This window comes from Manacus vitellinus, unplaced genomic scaffold, assembly GCF_001715985.3.
Source record: "Manacus vitellinus isolate BGI_N305 unplaced genomic scaffold, ASM171598v3 scaffold_115_pilon, whole genome shotgun sequence".
Taxonomy (NCBI): domain Eukaryota; kingdom Metazoa; phylum Chordata; class Aves; order Passeriformes; family Pipridae; genus Manacus; species Manacus vitellinus.
In genome coordinates this window covers 358893-374396 of record NW_021938866.1, presented here as the reverse complement: position 1 = coordinate 374396, position 15504 = coordinate 358893, and the positions used below count along the sequence as shown (strand labels likewise).

The 15504-nt window shown below is 48.6% G+C and overlaps 1 protein-coding gene across 1 annotated transcript; it reads right to left on the bottom strand.

Annotated features, from left to right (window-relative positions):
- Window positions 1–7572: 7572 nt before the first annotated feature.
- On the bottom strand, window positions 7573–15498 carry TXNL1 (thioredoxin like 1). Its single transcript, XM_029965702.1, has 9 exons — window positions 15443–15498; window positions 14107–14203; window positions 13514–13687; window positions 12488–12607; window positions 12115–12187; window positions 11624–11796; window positions 11134–11238; window positions 10077–10124; window positions 7573–8756 (listed from the first exon to the last, which is right to left on the bottom strand). Exons 1-8 carry the CDS (start codon window positions 15448–15450, stop codon window positions 10098–10100), a joined length of 777 nt encoding a protein of 258 aa, XP_029821562.1. The 5' UTR covers window positions 15451–15498; the 3' UTR covers window positions 7573–8756; window positions 10077–10097.
- Between the last annotated feature and the right edge of the window lie 6 nt (window positions 15499–15504).

Here is a 15504-nt window from a genome sequence, read left to right as displayed (position 1 = left end):
TTTGCCCTCCTTGTTATTTAAGATTAAAATCCCTTTTGTGGCAAATCACATCCATTTCCCCAAGTACAATTCCAGGAGTTTTTCCCACCTTATGTCCCCGGCGCTCCCAGAGCCGTTAACGAACTTGCTGACACTCATTAGTGCTGGTGTTGGTTTGTCTGAAGCCAGACTTGGCAGCTGCCTTCTTAAAACCAGCAGCAGGAAAAAGATCCCCACTTCGGCCTGGATGTTTTGGAAATAATTTTGTTTTCATGCCTCTGTTTATTTTTGTCTCCAGTTTGCTTTTATAAATGTGGAAAACCACAGAGAAATGGGACTTCTGGGCTCCTTCAGCCAGGGGAATCCTTCAGGCTCCGTGTGGCACCATGAGAGCTATTTATAAACCATAATAAACAGGGCATTGATAGGGAATGCTTGAGTGTTTCCAAAGGAGACACTGCTCTTTACACGAATGTGGAGTTGGGAATCCAGAAAAACTGCTTGCAAATAACAGGAAAACTCTCTGGAAACATGGAAAGAGTGGTGTTGCCACCCCTGGACAGAAGATCGATGCCCCAGGGCTGTCAGTGTTCCAGAGGCAAGTGGAAAATGTCCTTAACAACACACTTTAGCTCCTGGCCAGCCCCGAAGGGGTCGGGCAGTCGGGCTGGATGGTTGCTGTAGGTCCCTTCCAGCTGAAAATATTCCACTCCATCCCATTCCCTCTGGCAGCCGTGGCCACAAAAGGCCAGGCAGCCCCTGCCAGGTGGTTTGGAGCATTTCAGGAGCTGCTCCTTCCCTTCCCTCCCTGGTCAGGGAGACAGGAGCTCCAATTCCCAAGCAGGGCAAAGCCAGGACTCGTGTCCCTGGCGGCCTGGCAGATGCAGAGCTTGGAAAAGCACTTGGAAAGGTCAGGAGAATACATTAAACCCGTCTCCTGGCCACCTCAGCAGATGCTGGTGGGTCTTTGTGCCTGGGAACCTCGGGCAAAACGGCCCCTGCACCCCCTGGGCTCATCCCATGTGCCTGTGGAGCAGGGCTGGGCGGGACAGCGGCACCTTCCCCAGGAACAGGGAAAACCAGGCATCCTGCCGGCTGGATGTCAGGGACAGAGGTGGGAACACAGAGATGGGAGTCGGTGCTGAGGGTGGATTACTGGAGAGCACCCAGACATGGCACTGCCTGGGTGGTTTATCGGGGTAAGACTCCAGTTTGGGAGTTTGAATCCCACCCTTTGGATTTATTTTTTAACTATTGGTATCTCAGGGTTTGAGCCTCAGTGGTTCAGCCCCAGAGTCCTGCTGGTCATTCCCAGCACGGAGCAGACCCTGTGCTCAGGGGGGCACCGTGTCCTGCCCCTCCCCGTGCTGGGATTCCCAAAAAGCACCAGCAGCCTGAGGAGGGGTAGGAGGCCCCTCCTGGGACACCCCAATCCTGCCCTGTGGGGGAGCTGCGGGTGGCACTGGTGGAGAGAGCCCCTCACACCACTGCTGGTGCTGGGAACGGGAGGGGGGCAGGAAGGCAGCTCTGGAAATGGAAAATATTCCTTTAATTAAGAAATAAAAGCTCCCCATCCTGCTCCCAGCTCCGAGTGCACAGCCCCGCTGGATTCACGGAGGGGCGAGGGAGAGCAGGATGTGGCCAGTGGCTGGAAGAGATAAGCCATATGTCTGCACGCTCCGGAGTGTGGAGCAGGGATAATTACGTGACATTCCCGCCGATAACAAACCTCCCCCGTGAGGGGCGGGGCGGCAGCTTTTCACAGGGGTGGTGTTTGCAGGGAAACCCGGGCGTGAAAACGGAGAGGACGGGGAGCTGTTGTTCCAGACGGAGCATGGAGGTGCAGCTCCTCGGCCCTGGGGAGCCGGGAGCTGGGCGGGCCGGCGGCTCTGAGCCGGCGTTTCCAGAAGCCATGGAAATGGTTTGGGCGAGAAGGGAGCGCCGGGATCGTCTCCAGGCACTAGCCCAGGCCAGGCTGGCTCCGAGCACGTGCTAGAGCACAACGGTGAACCCCCTGTGGTCAGGTTTGGAGCAAACGTGGGATAAAGGCTCCCGGGACGAGGACCATCCTCCCCCCCAAGCCCAGGCCCTCCCGGGGCATGGGGCCATCCCTGCATGCCCTCAACTCTGCCCAGCTCCACGTGTTTACATTCCTTCTGCTTAATATCTCTGTAATCTTCCCTGGCATCATCCACTCGGAATTCTTCTCCTCCCACTTCACACTTTTGGAAGAGCCTTCTGGTCCCACAGCAGATGCATTGTGAAGCCTCTCCTTCCCCGGCGCCTGCATATGCTTCATTAAAAGTGTTTGTTTCCTTGAGCAGCTCCAAGTTGGGATGTGACAAAAAAAAACCAACAACCACGATCCCAACTTTTTTGGACTTTGCCTGGCAGCCCCCGGGCCCGGGCTCCAGGCTCCCGGGGTGCCCGTGTCACCCGCTCGCTCCGTGCCAGCGTCTCCCTGTCCTGCCGGGAGCGGCTCCGACGTGCTCCCGCACCCAAAGATAGAAATTGGGCTTTTTTATCCCCTGCACATGAAAGAACATGGTGGGAGGTGCCAACTGGGAGCAGCAGAAACCGGGATAGATTTCACCGCCGTTGCCTAGTGATGGGAATGCGGCAGGCTGGCAATTCCCAGCCCCCCTGGCACGGGAAAGGCTGGTCCGAGGGGACAGGGCACACGTGGGACACCCCAGAGCCCGGGGTCACCCTCAGGGTGAGCTGAGGCAGGGCCAGGCACGGATCCCAGCTCTCCTCAGGGGTGCCCTCAGCGCTCCCGGGGGCTCCGTGGGTTCCTGCAAGGATACGCTGGGAAAACATTCCCCCTAAACATTCCCGCCAGGTGCTATCGGGAAGCCCTGTCCAGCTCTGGTGAGACTCTGCTGCAGACCCCCTGCACGGAGCCAGAATTCCTGCCTGGATTAACAGCCCCGTGCACAGGTTTTTATGGAATGGCTCTGGACACAGCTGCCATTCATAAAATACCCCAGCCTGGACTTTTATTCCTCTTGGAAAAGGGATTTGGTTACAGTTCCTACAAATGTGGGGATGTTAAAAACAACAGTGTCCTGCAAGCCCTGACACATATGGGATGTTAACTTCCATAAAGCATGTAAGAGTATCCTAGGTTGTGGAATTCCACATCCTTCATAACAGCAGGATTACCCCACATTTCAGGATGCTTCCCACTGGGAAGCAATGCCTTTGTCCTGTCTTTGCCATGGACAGGGCTGCTGAGGGAGAGGTGTCCTGTCCTGGGTGCCACTGGGTGGCAATTCACACTTTTCCCACTTAGAACTGAACTGCACCTGGGAAAACTCTGCCCTTCTCCCAGTCCCTGCAAAACCAGAGGGGAGGGCCCTGGCTGGCTGGTGTGAGCTCTGGGCTGAAGGGGGGGCTGCACCCACCATCCCACCCTTCCCAGGCTGCTGGCCCTTCCTTCCATCCACCCCGTCCCACCTTGGCTTCCCGACAGCGGGAAGCGAGGCAGGAGCTCCATCCCTGGCATTCCATCACCGTGGCTCTGGCAGGGAGGAACAGATGCTGTTCCTGCTCCCGCTGTCCTGGAACCTGCTGAACAATTTGGGGGTGATGGATGAGACACTGAGATGATTCCCAGCCATGCCGTGGGCGGTCCCGGGAAAGAGCCCCCCACCCTTCCCACAGGGAGAGCTCCAGAGGGGACCCACCGTGGTCCCAGCCCAGCTCTGGAGCCCACGGCTGCTCCGGGCTGGGAAGAGCCTGGTCTGCCTCGAGCTCTGGGAGACACTCAGCCCATCCAGCAGCACGTCCAGCGGGACCTGCAGCTGCTCCAGAGGGGTCTGCCCTGCCCCTTCCCAGCCCCAGGCCAGCTGGAAATTACCCTTTTAGATAAGATTTGCTCAACAGTTCAAAAAATCCCCAAACATTTGTCCTTATTTCACTTACAACAGTAAAAGCCAGCGCAATTCTCAAGCTGAAATCTAATTAATTGCAGTTATTTGTCCTGAAGTTGATGGATTTACTCCCATCCCTAAGCACAGGATGGAATCCTGTCAAGGTTGTGCAACCCTTTTCCCTGTCACTGGTTTTCCAGTGCCCAGTTTTCCCCGTGCCTGGGGCAGCCACAGGTGGTTTTGGGAGCGAAGCATCACCTGCCTGTGGCTTCCAAAGCCCAAGACTCCAAGGAAAAGGCAGGAGCCGCAGTTTGACACTCGCCAACTGCTCGGATCCTCCCTGTCACTGGAAGTCGCCGTGCCCCCGACTGTTCCCGAGCTCCACATCCCATTTTTCTGCTGTCTGGAATGAAAAATGCCGGCACACGGCTCCTTCCCCCGGCAGGTACCGCTGTCGAACATGTTGCCTTCCCGACATGACACGGAGCCTAAAAACTCACAGAGAGACTAATTACTGCAGAAAATTCCAGCAGAGCCCCTTTCCTGGCACTGGAGCTGACAGCCCCCAGCCCGGCCCCCCGCCCAGGAGAGCTGTCACTGTGTCCTGCTCCGGGATCCAATGGGAATCCTGCGGATCCCACCGGGATGGGGGCTCACAAACACGAGGATTCAGCCCCCCGGGGCCGCCTGTGAGACAGATCCAGCAGCATCCAACCACCCAAACCAAGCCTAAAATACTTACAATTAAAACCTGCCACACCTCTCTGCTTCCCGTCCTTCCCAGGAATAATGTTGATAAATACAGACATATAAGAATAATAAATGCTTGTATAAAACTGCAACTAAATTAATGCCACAAGAGCTACAAATAAACCTCCGACTGGAAGATCTGATATAAAAGCAAAGTGCCAGGAGATAATTGATCTGGAGGCTGAGGAATTAGCTCCCATTTACCTAGATGAGGTATAATAAATGTAATGTAGATCAGTCACATCCGTGTAGCTCTAATTTCCTCGGAATCGGGAAATAATGCCACATGAATTCCTTTAAAAAGCCATTTTGCCCAGGAAAATTGAACTGGGAGAGCATATTGTTTCTGTGAAATATTGAGCTGTGCAATCAGAGCCACTGTGTGCTCTGAGCAGAGCTGGGGGGGACCCACCTTCCCTCCCCTCGGAGCTGCCGTGGAGGGGTGTGAAAGCTTCCATTTCCCACGGCCAGAAACGGGGGGAATTCCACCAAAACACCCCCAACGTTTGTCTCCCTCTTTATCCTTCCACACTAAAATGGGATAAGCAGAGAAGCCACCCCGAATGCCCTGTTCCTTTTGGGATGAGCTACTCAGGGAGCTGATCCTGTCCGTTAATAAAACACCGGTGTTAAAAGCCACTGATAATTCCCAGGAATTGCTTCTGTCCCCACACAGGACTTTGTGCTTACAGAGATATAAACCAGGAAAAATGAAAGAGAAAGAGAAACATTTTTAAAAAGGGAGAAAAAAAAAATTAATATTTCCTAGAAGTTCATTTAAGGGGAAAAAAAGGCATTTTCCCAGGGAATGGTGTGTTTGTGGCGTGTTTCTGTGCCTGAGCCCGTGCAGGGAGAAAAATACACATTCAAAAGGGGAGGAAAAGTGCCAGAGCCATTTTTATTGTCTGGTTTTTGGCAAGATGCTGCAAGTTGGAGACTTCCCCCAGTGTTAATAACACAGTGTTAGTGACACACGGCTGCTTTCCCGGAGTTCAACCTCCACGACTCGGGGAATTTGGGACATTCAGGTCTGGTGGGGGAGAATTTGGGAAAACAAAAGCCTTCAGAAAAATCCAAACACTGAAAATATTCATGTCATGGAAAGCCCCAAATATTTCAGTTTCAAAGCATTGATGTGACCTGATGGAATTGAAGCATTTTGGCCATTAAATGTTATTTTAGATAGGGAAAAACGCAATCCTCAGATTAAGTGGAAAAGCAATTTTTTTCCAGTTTGTTTGTGAATCTGTTCAGAATTCTTTCACTAAACATTTTAGGGGGGGGGAAAGTGTGAAATGCTCTGTAAGTTCTGTGTCTGCTGTCAAACATTTGGAATTCAGGGAATAACTCAGATTTGGGGGGACACAAGGAGGGAGCCCAAATCTGGCCTGGCTGTGTGCTCAGGAGACCCCTGGAAGGTGATCTTTAGGGTCTGGAGAAACTGGGAAGCTCCTCAATTTTCAACCGGATTTTTCAACTGGAGGCTTTTCCACATGGGACACACCAAGGGAAAAACAACACTTGGAGTCAGAACTGAGGTACTCCCGGAGACAAATGTGATTAATGGGACAACGGTGGAGATTTGAGGCAGTTCCTGCCATTTCCCACTCTCCAGGGGCTGGTTCTGCTCCCATCCAACACCAGCTGCAGATTCCTCAGCACCATTAGTATCCAATCCAGAAATATGACATTTGAAACCCTCTGTAATTATGGAATGAGTCGCATTAATTTAATCTTAAATAGCCTTGTTTCTTGATTGAGGGAATTTTGGTGGAGCAGGTTGTGTACAGGCTCACCTTTCCCTAAATACATTCCCTACATGTATTCCCTAAATATATTCCCTAAATATATATGCACTCACACAGCGCTCCCAAGAACATCCTCAAGTTAATCATGTCCTAATTAATCAATGATCAAGTCTTATTAAAGGGGGTCACAGAGCTCCTGATTCCCCCTTGCATTCCCATCCAAGCTGCTGCAGGACACACGTGAGGAATTAAGGGACAAGTTCCTTATTCTGTACAAAGTGAAGGATTAAAATTAATCAATTAAAATCCAGATTACAGCTAAATTATATATGAGGGGAAAAAAACCAGGAAAAACCACATTTCTCTGGGAAACCTGCCCCGGTGCCCCACAGACAGGTTCTCCTGGATTTAACACAGTTTTTAAGCGATTGAGATGTACTTTTCCCGTTCTCCTACCGTTTTCCAGCCGGGAACAGCGAGGGTGTCGCGGCCGCACTTCCCAGCTCCAGGCGAAGCTCCAGGACGGGGGGTTTTGGGGTCTCCCACCCCAGAGGTTCGCGTCGAGGCTCCGTGACCCGCGGGGGGGGGTGACACGCGTGTCCCCGAGCGCGTTTCCCCGAGCGCGATTCCCGGACCAATATCCATTCCCGGCCCTTCCATTTACCCGGCCCTTCCATTCCCGGCCCTTCCCATTCCCGGCCCTATTCCCGCCGGCATCCGCAGCGCCACCTCCCCGGCGGTGCCCGGGAACAAAAAAAAAAACTTTCCCGGCAGCGGGCGGGAAAATCGGGCGGGAAAAAGGGGCGGGAAGCGCCATTGCCGTGGCTGAGGGCAGGGGCTGTGAGGGACCCCCCGACCCGCCTCCGCACACCCCGGCCTGAGGCGAACCCGCCCCGAAATGAACCGAAACCCACCAACGAACACAAAACCCGCAGATAAACCACAGACCCCTCCGAGTTCGGTGGTCAGGGTGACCCACAGGCAGGAGGGCAGCTGACCCCGGGCAGGCGACAAGCCCGCCCCGAAACATCCAGGAAATCCAGGAGCACGGCAGCAGCAGGGCAGGGATGCACTGTAAGCAATAAACATTATACATTTCATTCATTTATAACACCAGAATCGCTGAACCTGGCACATAACTCAGGCGGGAAGGAGGGAGGGAACGAGGCAGTTCCCCAAGAATGCAAAGGGGATGAGTGCACAAAGTCAGGAACGGGAAGTTATTCGTATTAAAAATGGTTTATTTCTATTTACAATTCCACGTCTTACATCCCTTGAAACAAAAGAGTAAGGAATTAGGAGAGAGTCAAGCTGTCATCACATGCCATTGATTAACACAGCTCCATGAGGATCCTGGAATATGCAGTGAGAGTGGGAACAAACCAGTGCCTCTCAGAAAATTAGGCTTTATAGATAATTCCCAGTTTTCTTTGGAAAAAGAAATATCTCTATTTTAACAGGAAATTCACTTGGGATGAACATCCAAATGTGCCAAGGCAGAAGAGAACCACCCCACTGTGCCCAAGGAACAGCAATTAGGCCAGGATTTAAGTTTTAATGGGATTTGTGTAATTAAAAATGCAGTAAATTTAACTGAACAAAGAAATTAATTATGGCAATTAAACACTTAGTAAGTTTTCCTGGGAATTCAGAGAATTCTATGGATATGGTGCTGATCAATGCCTGATTTATTAACATTAGTTTGGTAAGTTTTCTTGGAAGTATGCCCTAAGTAGTAAAAAAATTCCAATTAAGATGGAAAATTAATATTTGTAATAAATATTTCCTTACTGAGATCCAGAGAGAGGGAAAACATCCAATAAAATAAATCAGGAACAACATCTAAATCCCAGCCTGCCTGGGAAACAAGAGCAGAAATTTCTAATTTAAAAAAACACTTTTGGAAGACTCAGGAATTCCTTGGAAGTCAAGATTTTAAATCTGCTTCCTCTGCTCTGATTTGGTAGGGAAATGGGAATTAAACAAGTGAAGTTCCTCCTATCCGAGAATTATCTCTATTTAGTGGCAATAATGATCCAGAGTAACCCAGGTTTCTCTTGTATCTGACATTAGAAACTCTGAGCACACATTTTCTGTGGAGCTTTTCAGTGGAGTCAGGAAGTTTCAATAGAATAAAAGAGCCACAACTGTTGGAATTACAAAATTCAACTTGGCAAAAATCAGGAATTTTACTTACAAATCCATGGAGGAGGAGGAGGACACCAGAAACACACTCCAGCTCAAAGCAATGATTTATTGGAAATGGCAGTAAATCAAACTGACAGTCTCTGGTTATGGTCAAGCAATTATCCAGGAGTCAGAGAGAAAAGGGGGAATCTTGGACTGGGATAAGGCCTTCCAGTGGCTTTGCTTCCTAGTGGCTCTCTCCTTTTTTGCCAACTACCTGGAAGAGGGGAGAAAAACAGGAATAATGTTTCACAGCTCCTGAGCAGGACTCTTTTGGTTCCGGTAAATCCAAGTGCAACTCAATTCCCAGTGAGGGAAGCCAGGAGCGTTACGGGAGCACCTGGAGGGATGGGAATCCCTTCCCGGGGTTAGGAGGGATGGGAAACACACACAAACCCTTCTGTTTAGTGTTGAACACAGCAAGGCTATTTTGGGAGCAGTTAGGAGACGGGAACTGCCAGAGAACACTCCAAAATCCAGGTCACACGTCAAGCATTACACCTTAACACACTCCATAAAAAAGTCAAGTGGGAAAAAAAACCCTGGATGCTCAGTTTGAGGCTGCTCCTTTCCTTGGCATCCTTTCCATGGGCTTCCCCAGAAATACTGACCTGATAATGCAGCTCAAACCCGTACAATAATCCAGGAATTCACAGATATTCCAAAAAAAGCCCAAACCCCCTCAGTCCTGAATCCATGGACCCATGGGAAGCATTTTTCCTGCTCCTTCCCTTTTTTAATTCCTTGTCAAACTGCAACAGGGAGGAATTCTCTCCCACTTTCACCTCAAGGAATCCCTAATCAGGAGCATTTCCAACTGGAAATTCAACCTAATGCTCAAAGGCAGGAAAATTCCAACCTGGCAATGTGGGGGAAGAAGAACAAAATCAGATAATTAATCCAGTTAAAAAAATACAGTTAAACTTGTCACAGAGCAAAATTTATCCCTGCTGTGCTTCCAAACTGTGTCCACACACAGATTAGGCAAAGAAATCAGGAAAAGAAAAAGGAAAACCAGAGTTAAAAGATTAGGCATTAGGTGTTAGGAAGTACAGAATACCAAAAAAAGTTCGATACCAGTCAGAGGCAGAGAGGGACAAGTGGCCCATGTGAATTATCTGGAAAACCCAGCACATGGATATGGATATTTTGGCATCTCAGCTCAAACCCCACCCGTTTTCTGCCCATCCCACCCCACAATCCCACAGGAAATGTTTATTAAACCCCCAGGTAGGTGGGTTTGATTCCATTTCCCTTCCTTTCCATTAAGATATTACAAAGGAGTCTTGGCAGAGCATCTCCACCAGCCCCACAAAATTCAGCTGGGAAAGGACTCTTTGGTGTGACCTTAAAATGGCAAGTTCAGGGTAAAAACGGGGCAAGTGAAGTGTTTAAGGAATGATTTGGAGCAGGGAGAGGAGGGAGAAGCTGAGCTGGTGAGTCGGGAGTGCAGAAGGTGCTGGGACTGTGGGAAAGGCAGGAGCTGAGCAGAGGGAGGGAGGGAAGGAGTGCGAGGCCACACCGATCCCATCTTTACTTTTTAATTTCTTCTGCCCTTTTAGTTCTTTGGGAATGGGGAGTTAAGCTGGAAAACAAACAGAAGGAGCGTTACAAGAACCAAAGCAGCAGCAAAAGGTGTAAAAACATTCAGTGCAAACAGGCAGGTCTGAGGAGAACCAAGGAATTTACTCCAGAGGGGGAAAAATATATCCTCCACCCTCTCAGGATTTATCTGTGGCTCTTCCCACTACTCTCCATGGGCTTAAACAGCAGTTTTTTCCCTGGTGTCCCTCTTTTCCACCACTCTAAAGACTTCCCTCCTCCTCAAACTCCACGTTGGGGAAGGAAAATAGGAATGTTACAGGTAGTGTTGGTGAGGATCTGACTGGGACACATCAGCCAGTTCCTCATCCAGCCCTGCTCCTCTATTTGTGAGCACTTCCTTCCCATCCTGACCTGCCCAGCACAACTCCAGGAGCACTGTGTCCACAGACATTGTCTCTTTTCAAATTTCAAAAGCCACAGAAACCAGAAAATATGAGAAGATCACCAAGATTTGTAGTTCGGGAAGAACGGGGAAGGTCTGCAATCTGAATTAATTTTAGTCCATTAGAACAACTTTTTAATGACTTTGAGCTGCAGTGAAAGGCAGCAAAGCCTGTTAAACCTATTTATTAACTTATTACCTGCAAAGAAATTCAGTTTTATGTTAGGGTCAAATTTTGCTGTTATAAATTAAGTAGGTGCCACGTTGCTGTTAGTGCTTTAACCTTCTGAAATGAAAGGTTATTTGTAACATCAGTCGTGGTGCTCTCAGTGTTACTGGTCACCTCCCCAGGAGTTTGCAGCAGCATTTTACAAAGCCTGCTAATTTTTAAAGCAGCTGATTTTAAAATAAGATTCTTTACATTAAAAGGTTCAAAAAAGGGAGTCCCAAAACCAAGATATAAGTCTCAACTGTTAAAAAATAACATTGCTGTCGGTGTTTAGAACTTGCCAGCCCCTCAAATTTTTACCTATACATTCTTACCACTGATTCCTACAAAGTTAGTGACCAAAACCTTGTAAAAAGTGGGTTTAGGAACAGGACTCACTCGTTTGAAGTCATTCATGTTCGTGGCTTGCACTGGAGTGCCAATAAATGTGAAATATGTGATTCGTGTTGTCTCTTCATCACCATGATTGGACTGGACAAACAACTGAACAGGAAAGAAAGCCAAAAAAAAAAAGGAGTTAAACTCTCCATCTCTCACTCAATACATAAAACATGAGGTGCTCGAGAAAATTAACCAAATTAACACTTTTGTCCCAATTATAAAGGTCTCTAACACCCAGAGGAGCTCCTGTCCTGCTAATTTAAATAATTATATATAGAATGCTGGTGTCTTCCTGGTAGTTTGTTAAAACCCCACCCAGCTGGGATTTTCCCAGCTTCCACTTCCCCCCCTGAGGCCACAGTGAGGAAGCCAAAGCAGATTCTCAGAAGTCCCAGCTCAGCATCCACTGGAATGACCCTCAACATCAATGCCAGGTGAGTTACCCGGGGGGTTTCCCCTCCAGGTGCCCTCAGGGCAGGGCACTCACAGTGACACTGTTGACGTTCTGGAATTTGACGTAGCGGAGCTGGATGATCCCATCCTCCCTGATGTCCTCGGGGCCCAGCTCCAGGGCCTGGGTGGGCTCGCTGCGCTCTGCCTCCTCGAAATCCATCGACCGCGGCAGGTTGATGAAGATCTTGATGTATTTTGGCCCTTGCCCTGGGTTAAAAGAGAGGGGTGGGATTCCATTTGGGTGTTACATCCCAAAATTACATCTAATTATGAATTTTATGTGATCTCATGATGTAAACTGAGCTACTATAAAAGAGGTTTGTCTCTCAGTTGCTCTCACCTTAATCCTCGGATTAAATCCAAGAGTCTCTCTGCAGTGCATCAAACATTAATACTTTTATTTGTGTATCAAACATTAAGAAACACTTATATTTGTGTATATAACTATAGTAATTATACTTGCACATAAAAGTATAACAATTCCTTATATTTGCACCCCATCCAACACCCAGACCCTTCACTCACCGTTGTCTGGCCCCTGAAGTTTCATAGAGTAAAGCTTGACAGGCTGACTAAAAGCTACAGTGATAAGCAGCTGTGGAAGGAAACAGAACAAAACCTCCAGTATTAAACACTGTTTTCTTCACTTAAAAACCAACTCAGCACACGAAAGAGGGATAAGGGAGCTTTGGAGTAAAACTCTGTGGTTACCTCCCTCTGCCCACACATTCCCTTTAAATATCAGCGAACACTTTTCTGACTGGAATTTTTTCGCTTTGTATCCTGATTTTTCTGCAGCAATCCCAGGACAACCCTGGACCCCCGTGCCCCTGTGTGCCCCCCGTGCCCCTGTGTGCCCCCCGGATGCCCCTGTGATTGCCCCCCGTGCCGCACACTGCTCGTCGCAGTCGGACTCCAGGTAGGAGGGGTCCTTGCGCAGGCAGTTCTCGAAGCCGTGCTCGTCGCTCTCGTTGAGACACTCACACCCGGCCTTGTTGATGAAGGGCAGCAGATCCATCTGGGAACAGAGGCAAGAGCATGCTGAGAGGGGGATGAGGCTCCACGGGCTCGGGGAAGTCACAGGGGTTGGTGACAGAAGGCGCAGCAAACACAAAACACGGGTATCACAGTGCTCAGGTGGGATTCATCCCTTAAATCCTGCATCCCTGGAACCACCTGCCATCCCAAGAACCAGAAACTTGGCACAGGGAGAACTTCCAAATATATTTTTGCTAAACAAGAGCACAGGTCACACACACAAACATCAGCCTGGAGTTAGAATCGATTTAATTAAAAATCACCCCAAATTAGTCCTATGTTCCCAGCTCTCCAGGCTCCAAGCCATTTAAAAGGAGGTGTTATTGATTAATTATCAATAATTTGATTATCAATAAACTATTCAGATATCAGTAATTAATTGTTGATTAATTATCAATTATCAGTCAGCAGGACTGCCACTCAGGGCAGGCACATCACCTTTTCCAGCTGTTCCTGTGCCATCTTTTTTATTTTATATATTTTATACCCTTGTCATCTTTGTTCTTCTTTGATGGGCAATGAGAAACCTAAAGTGAACACTTTTACTACCGTGCCCTTTGGCAAACATTAGAAAAATAAAATATGAGACATTTTTACACTTTCAAAAAAACGTTTGGAGGAAGGCAGGTTGGGATGGGTGAGAAAAGCAGGGAAAACCTTATGATAAACATTAAATTAATTATTTTAACGACTAAGGAGATTTTTCCTGCTTATTAAATGTACGCATATCAATATTTAATTTTTTTCTGGAAAAGGAAGCCCAGATAAGTGACTTTCTGAGGCAGCTTTGCCTAAAATCCTAGTATTTGACTTGGAGTGTGTTTTAAAAATGAAGATTTTTTTTTGGTCTCCAGGCATTCCAACAAAGCCCCCGGGAGATACACACGTATCCTTTGGGGATGTCTGTGTCCTCGCTGTTGCCAGGGTCGTTCTCCAGGTGCTGTTTGATTTTGTCCTCCAAGCCCACGGCATCTGCTCCCTGATATTGGTCGATCCGCACTTTGTTCCGGAAGAACAGGAACGTGGGGGTTGCTGAGATGTTGTTGGTGGCAGCTGTGCCCTGGGAGGCAGAAACCAGTCCCCATTCATTGAATGACCCTTAGATCAGTCACCACTGGTCCCACTCATCATATTGATTTATCGCAGTTTTGCTTTTCCCCCCTCAATAATTACACACCAATATTCGGCTGGAAAGACTCCTTTAACTCCCACTGGTGCTAGATTCTATATTTAAAGTATTATCTTAATAATACAGGCAGCAGGAACTGATAACCTCTCTGTACACTGCTCAAATGAAGGGCAGCACAGTGGGCACTGCAAGAAAACTTTGCTAAATAGGGGGTTTGTTCTCCTGATTTGGGAGAATTTGGCAACAGCCAAAGGACACCCCTTTTAGCATCAAGCCTGAAGGGTTTGCCTTCAAATTCTCCATTCTCTGCTCTTTGTCTTCCAACTGAAAGTGGTTTTTTTCATACCAACCTGGCATTGATGCACATCCACTTCCAAAAACGTTGCCTGGGGGTATTTGTTACTCAGGGCATTGAAGGCTGGAGCTATCCTTAAGCAAGGGCCACATCTGTGAAAACAACAATTCCACTTAATTCCACTTTTATTTTCTTTTTTAAATGCCTGCCCCCAACAGAATCAGCACATTCCTGCTCTTCCCAATATCCTGGTGCAAAAATAACCTCCCTACCTGGCTGCCAGCTGCTGATACAATTAAGGATGAGGAGTTAATTCCCAGCTTCCATGTCACGTGAGTGGCTTCACCTATTAATTAATACTAACTCATATCTGCAACTTAACTGCAGCATTTTTAACTGCTCAATGAAGTGATATAAAGGAGGGCAAAAGCAGAAAAAAACACTATTAATAGAAAAATCGTATCATTACTCTGCATCACATTCCATGGAAAAACAGCCTTTATATATGACTTAAATATTTAATGGTGATAATGTATCAAAGCTTCAGGGATCATAAAATTCTTACAACAATAAATCTCATTTACACCTGCAACCGGCTATCCCCATATTAATTTACGGGAATAACTGGTTACACTGTTATTAACATGGCCCTGTTTTCTGCTGATTTAACTCCATCACCTTGGCTGAAAATATATCATTTTTAATTATTCCGTGCCAGCAAAAGTGTGGGAAGCATCCAGCTGCAACTATTCCTGCAAAGGGATATTCTCACTGGGAAAGAAGAAATTAAAATCATCCCCCCCCCAAAAAAAAAAAAGTAGAAAATTAGCTAAAAAAACCCCCAGAATTCAGCAGCAGCAGCAACCGGACAATAACGAGGTGTGCTCTGAAGCCCCAGCCCCCCTGAGATGATCACTATTCACAGATTAACGTGAATAATTCAGTCGCTGAGGTTTCTTTGGTCACGAATTCATCCAGATCTCACCGCAGTTGTACCTCAAAGCCCTGCCGAGGAGGGGGAGAGTCTCTGCCTTTCCTGGGCAAACAGCGCGAGGACAGAGCGAACTTTGGCGAGGGCAGAAGATGTTTTTAGAAGTTTGGGATGTTTCCTTGCTGTCCGTGCCCCGCTTACAGCAGCTCCCTGACCCGGCACGGGGTTTTAAAGCAGCGCAGCGCCCGATCCCCTCCCGGATCCGAGGGCTGGCAGGGTAAGGGCTCGGCGGGAAAGGGGGGTTTAATCCCAGGAACAGGAACGCGGTGCTGATGCTGCGCCTACATCCGTGTGTCACGGAGTGCCGGCAAGGGCCCACACGGGGCCGGGTAACGTGAACGACTGACACAAACACGGGCACAGCGGAGCGCGGCGGGAGCGCGGGGCCGCCCTCACTCACCCCCTCATGGTGAACTTCACCACGGCCAGGCGGGAGCCGGCGGCGCTCAGCTCGGGCTGGAA

Excerpts from the sequence above, each read along its gene's own strand:
- TXNL1 (XM_029965702.1), bottom strand. Across the intron at positions 11,797-12,114 it reads ACTTCAGGGGCCAGACAACG|GGCAAGGGCCAAAATACATC; the intron begins GTGAGTGAAGGG and ends CTTTTAACCCAG. Across the intron at positions 10,125-11,133 it reads ACATGAATGACTTCAAACGA|CTTAACTCCCCATTCCCAAA; the intron begins GTGAGTCCTGTT and ends TTTGTTTTCCAG.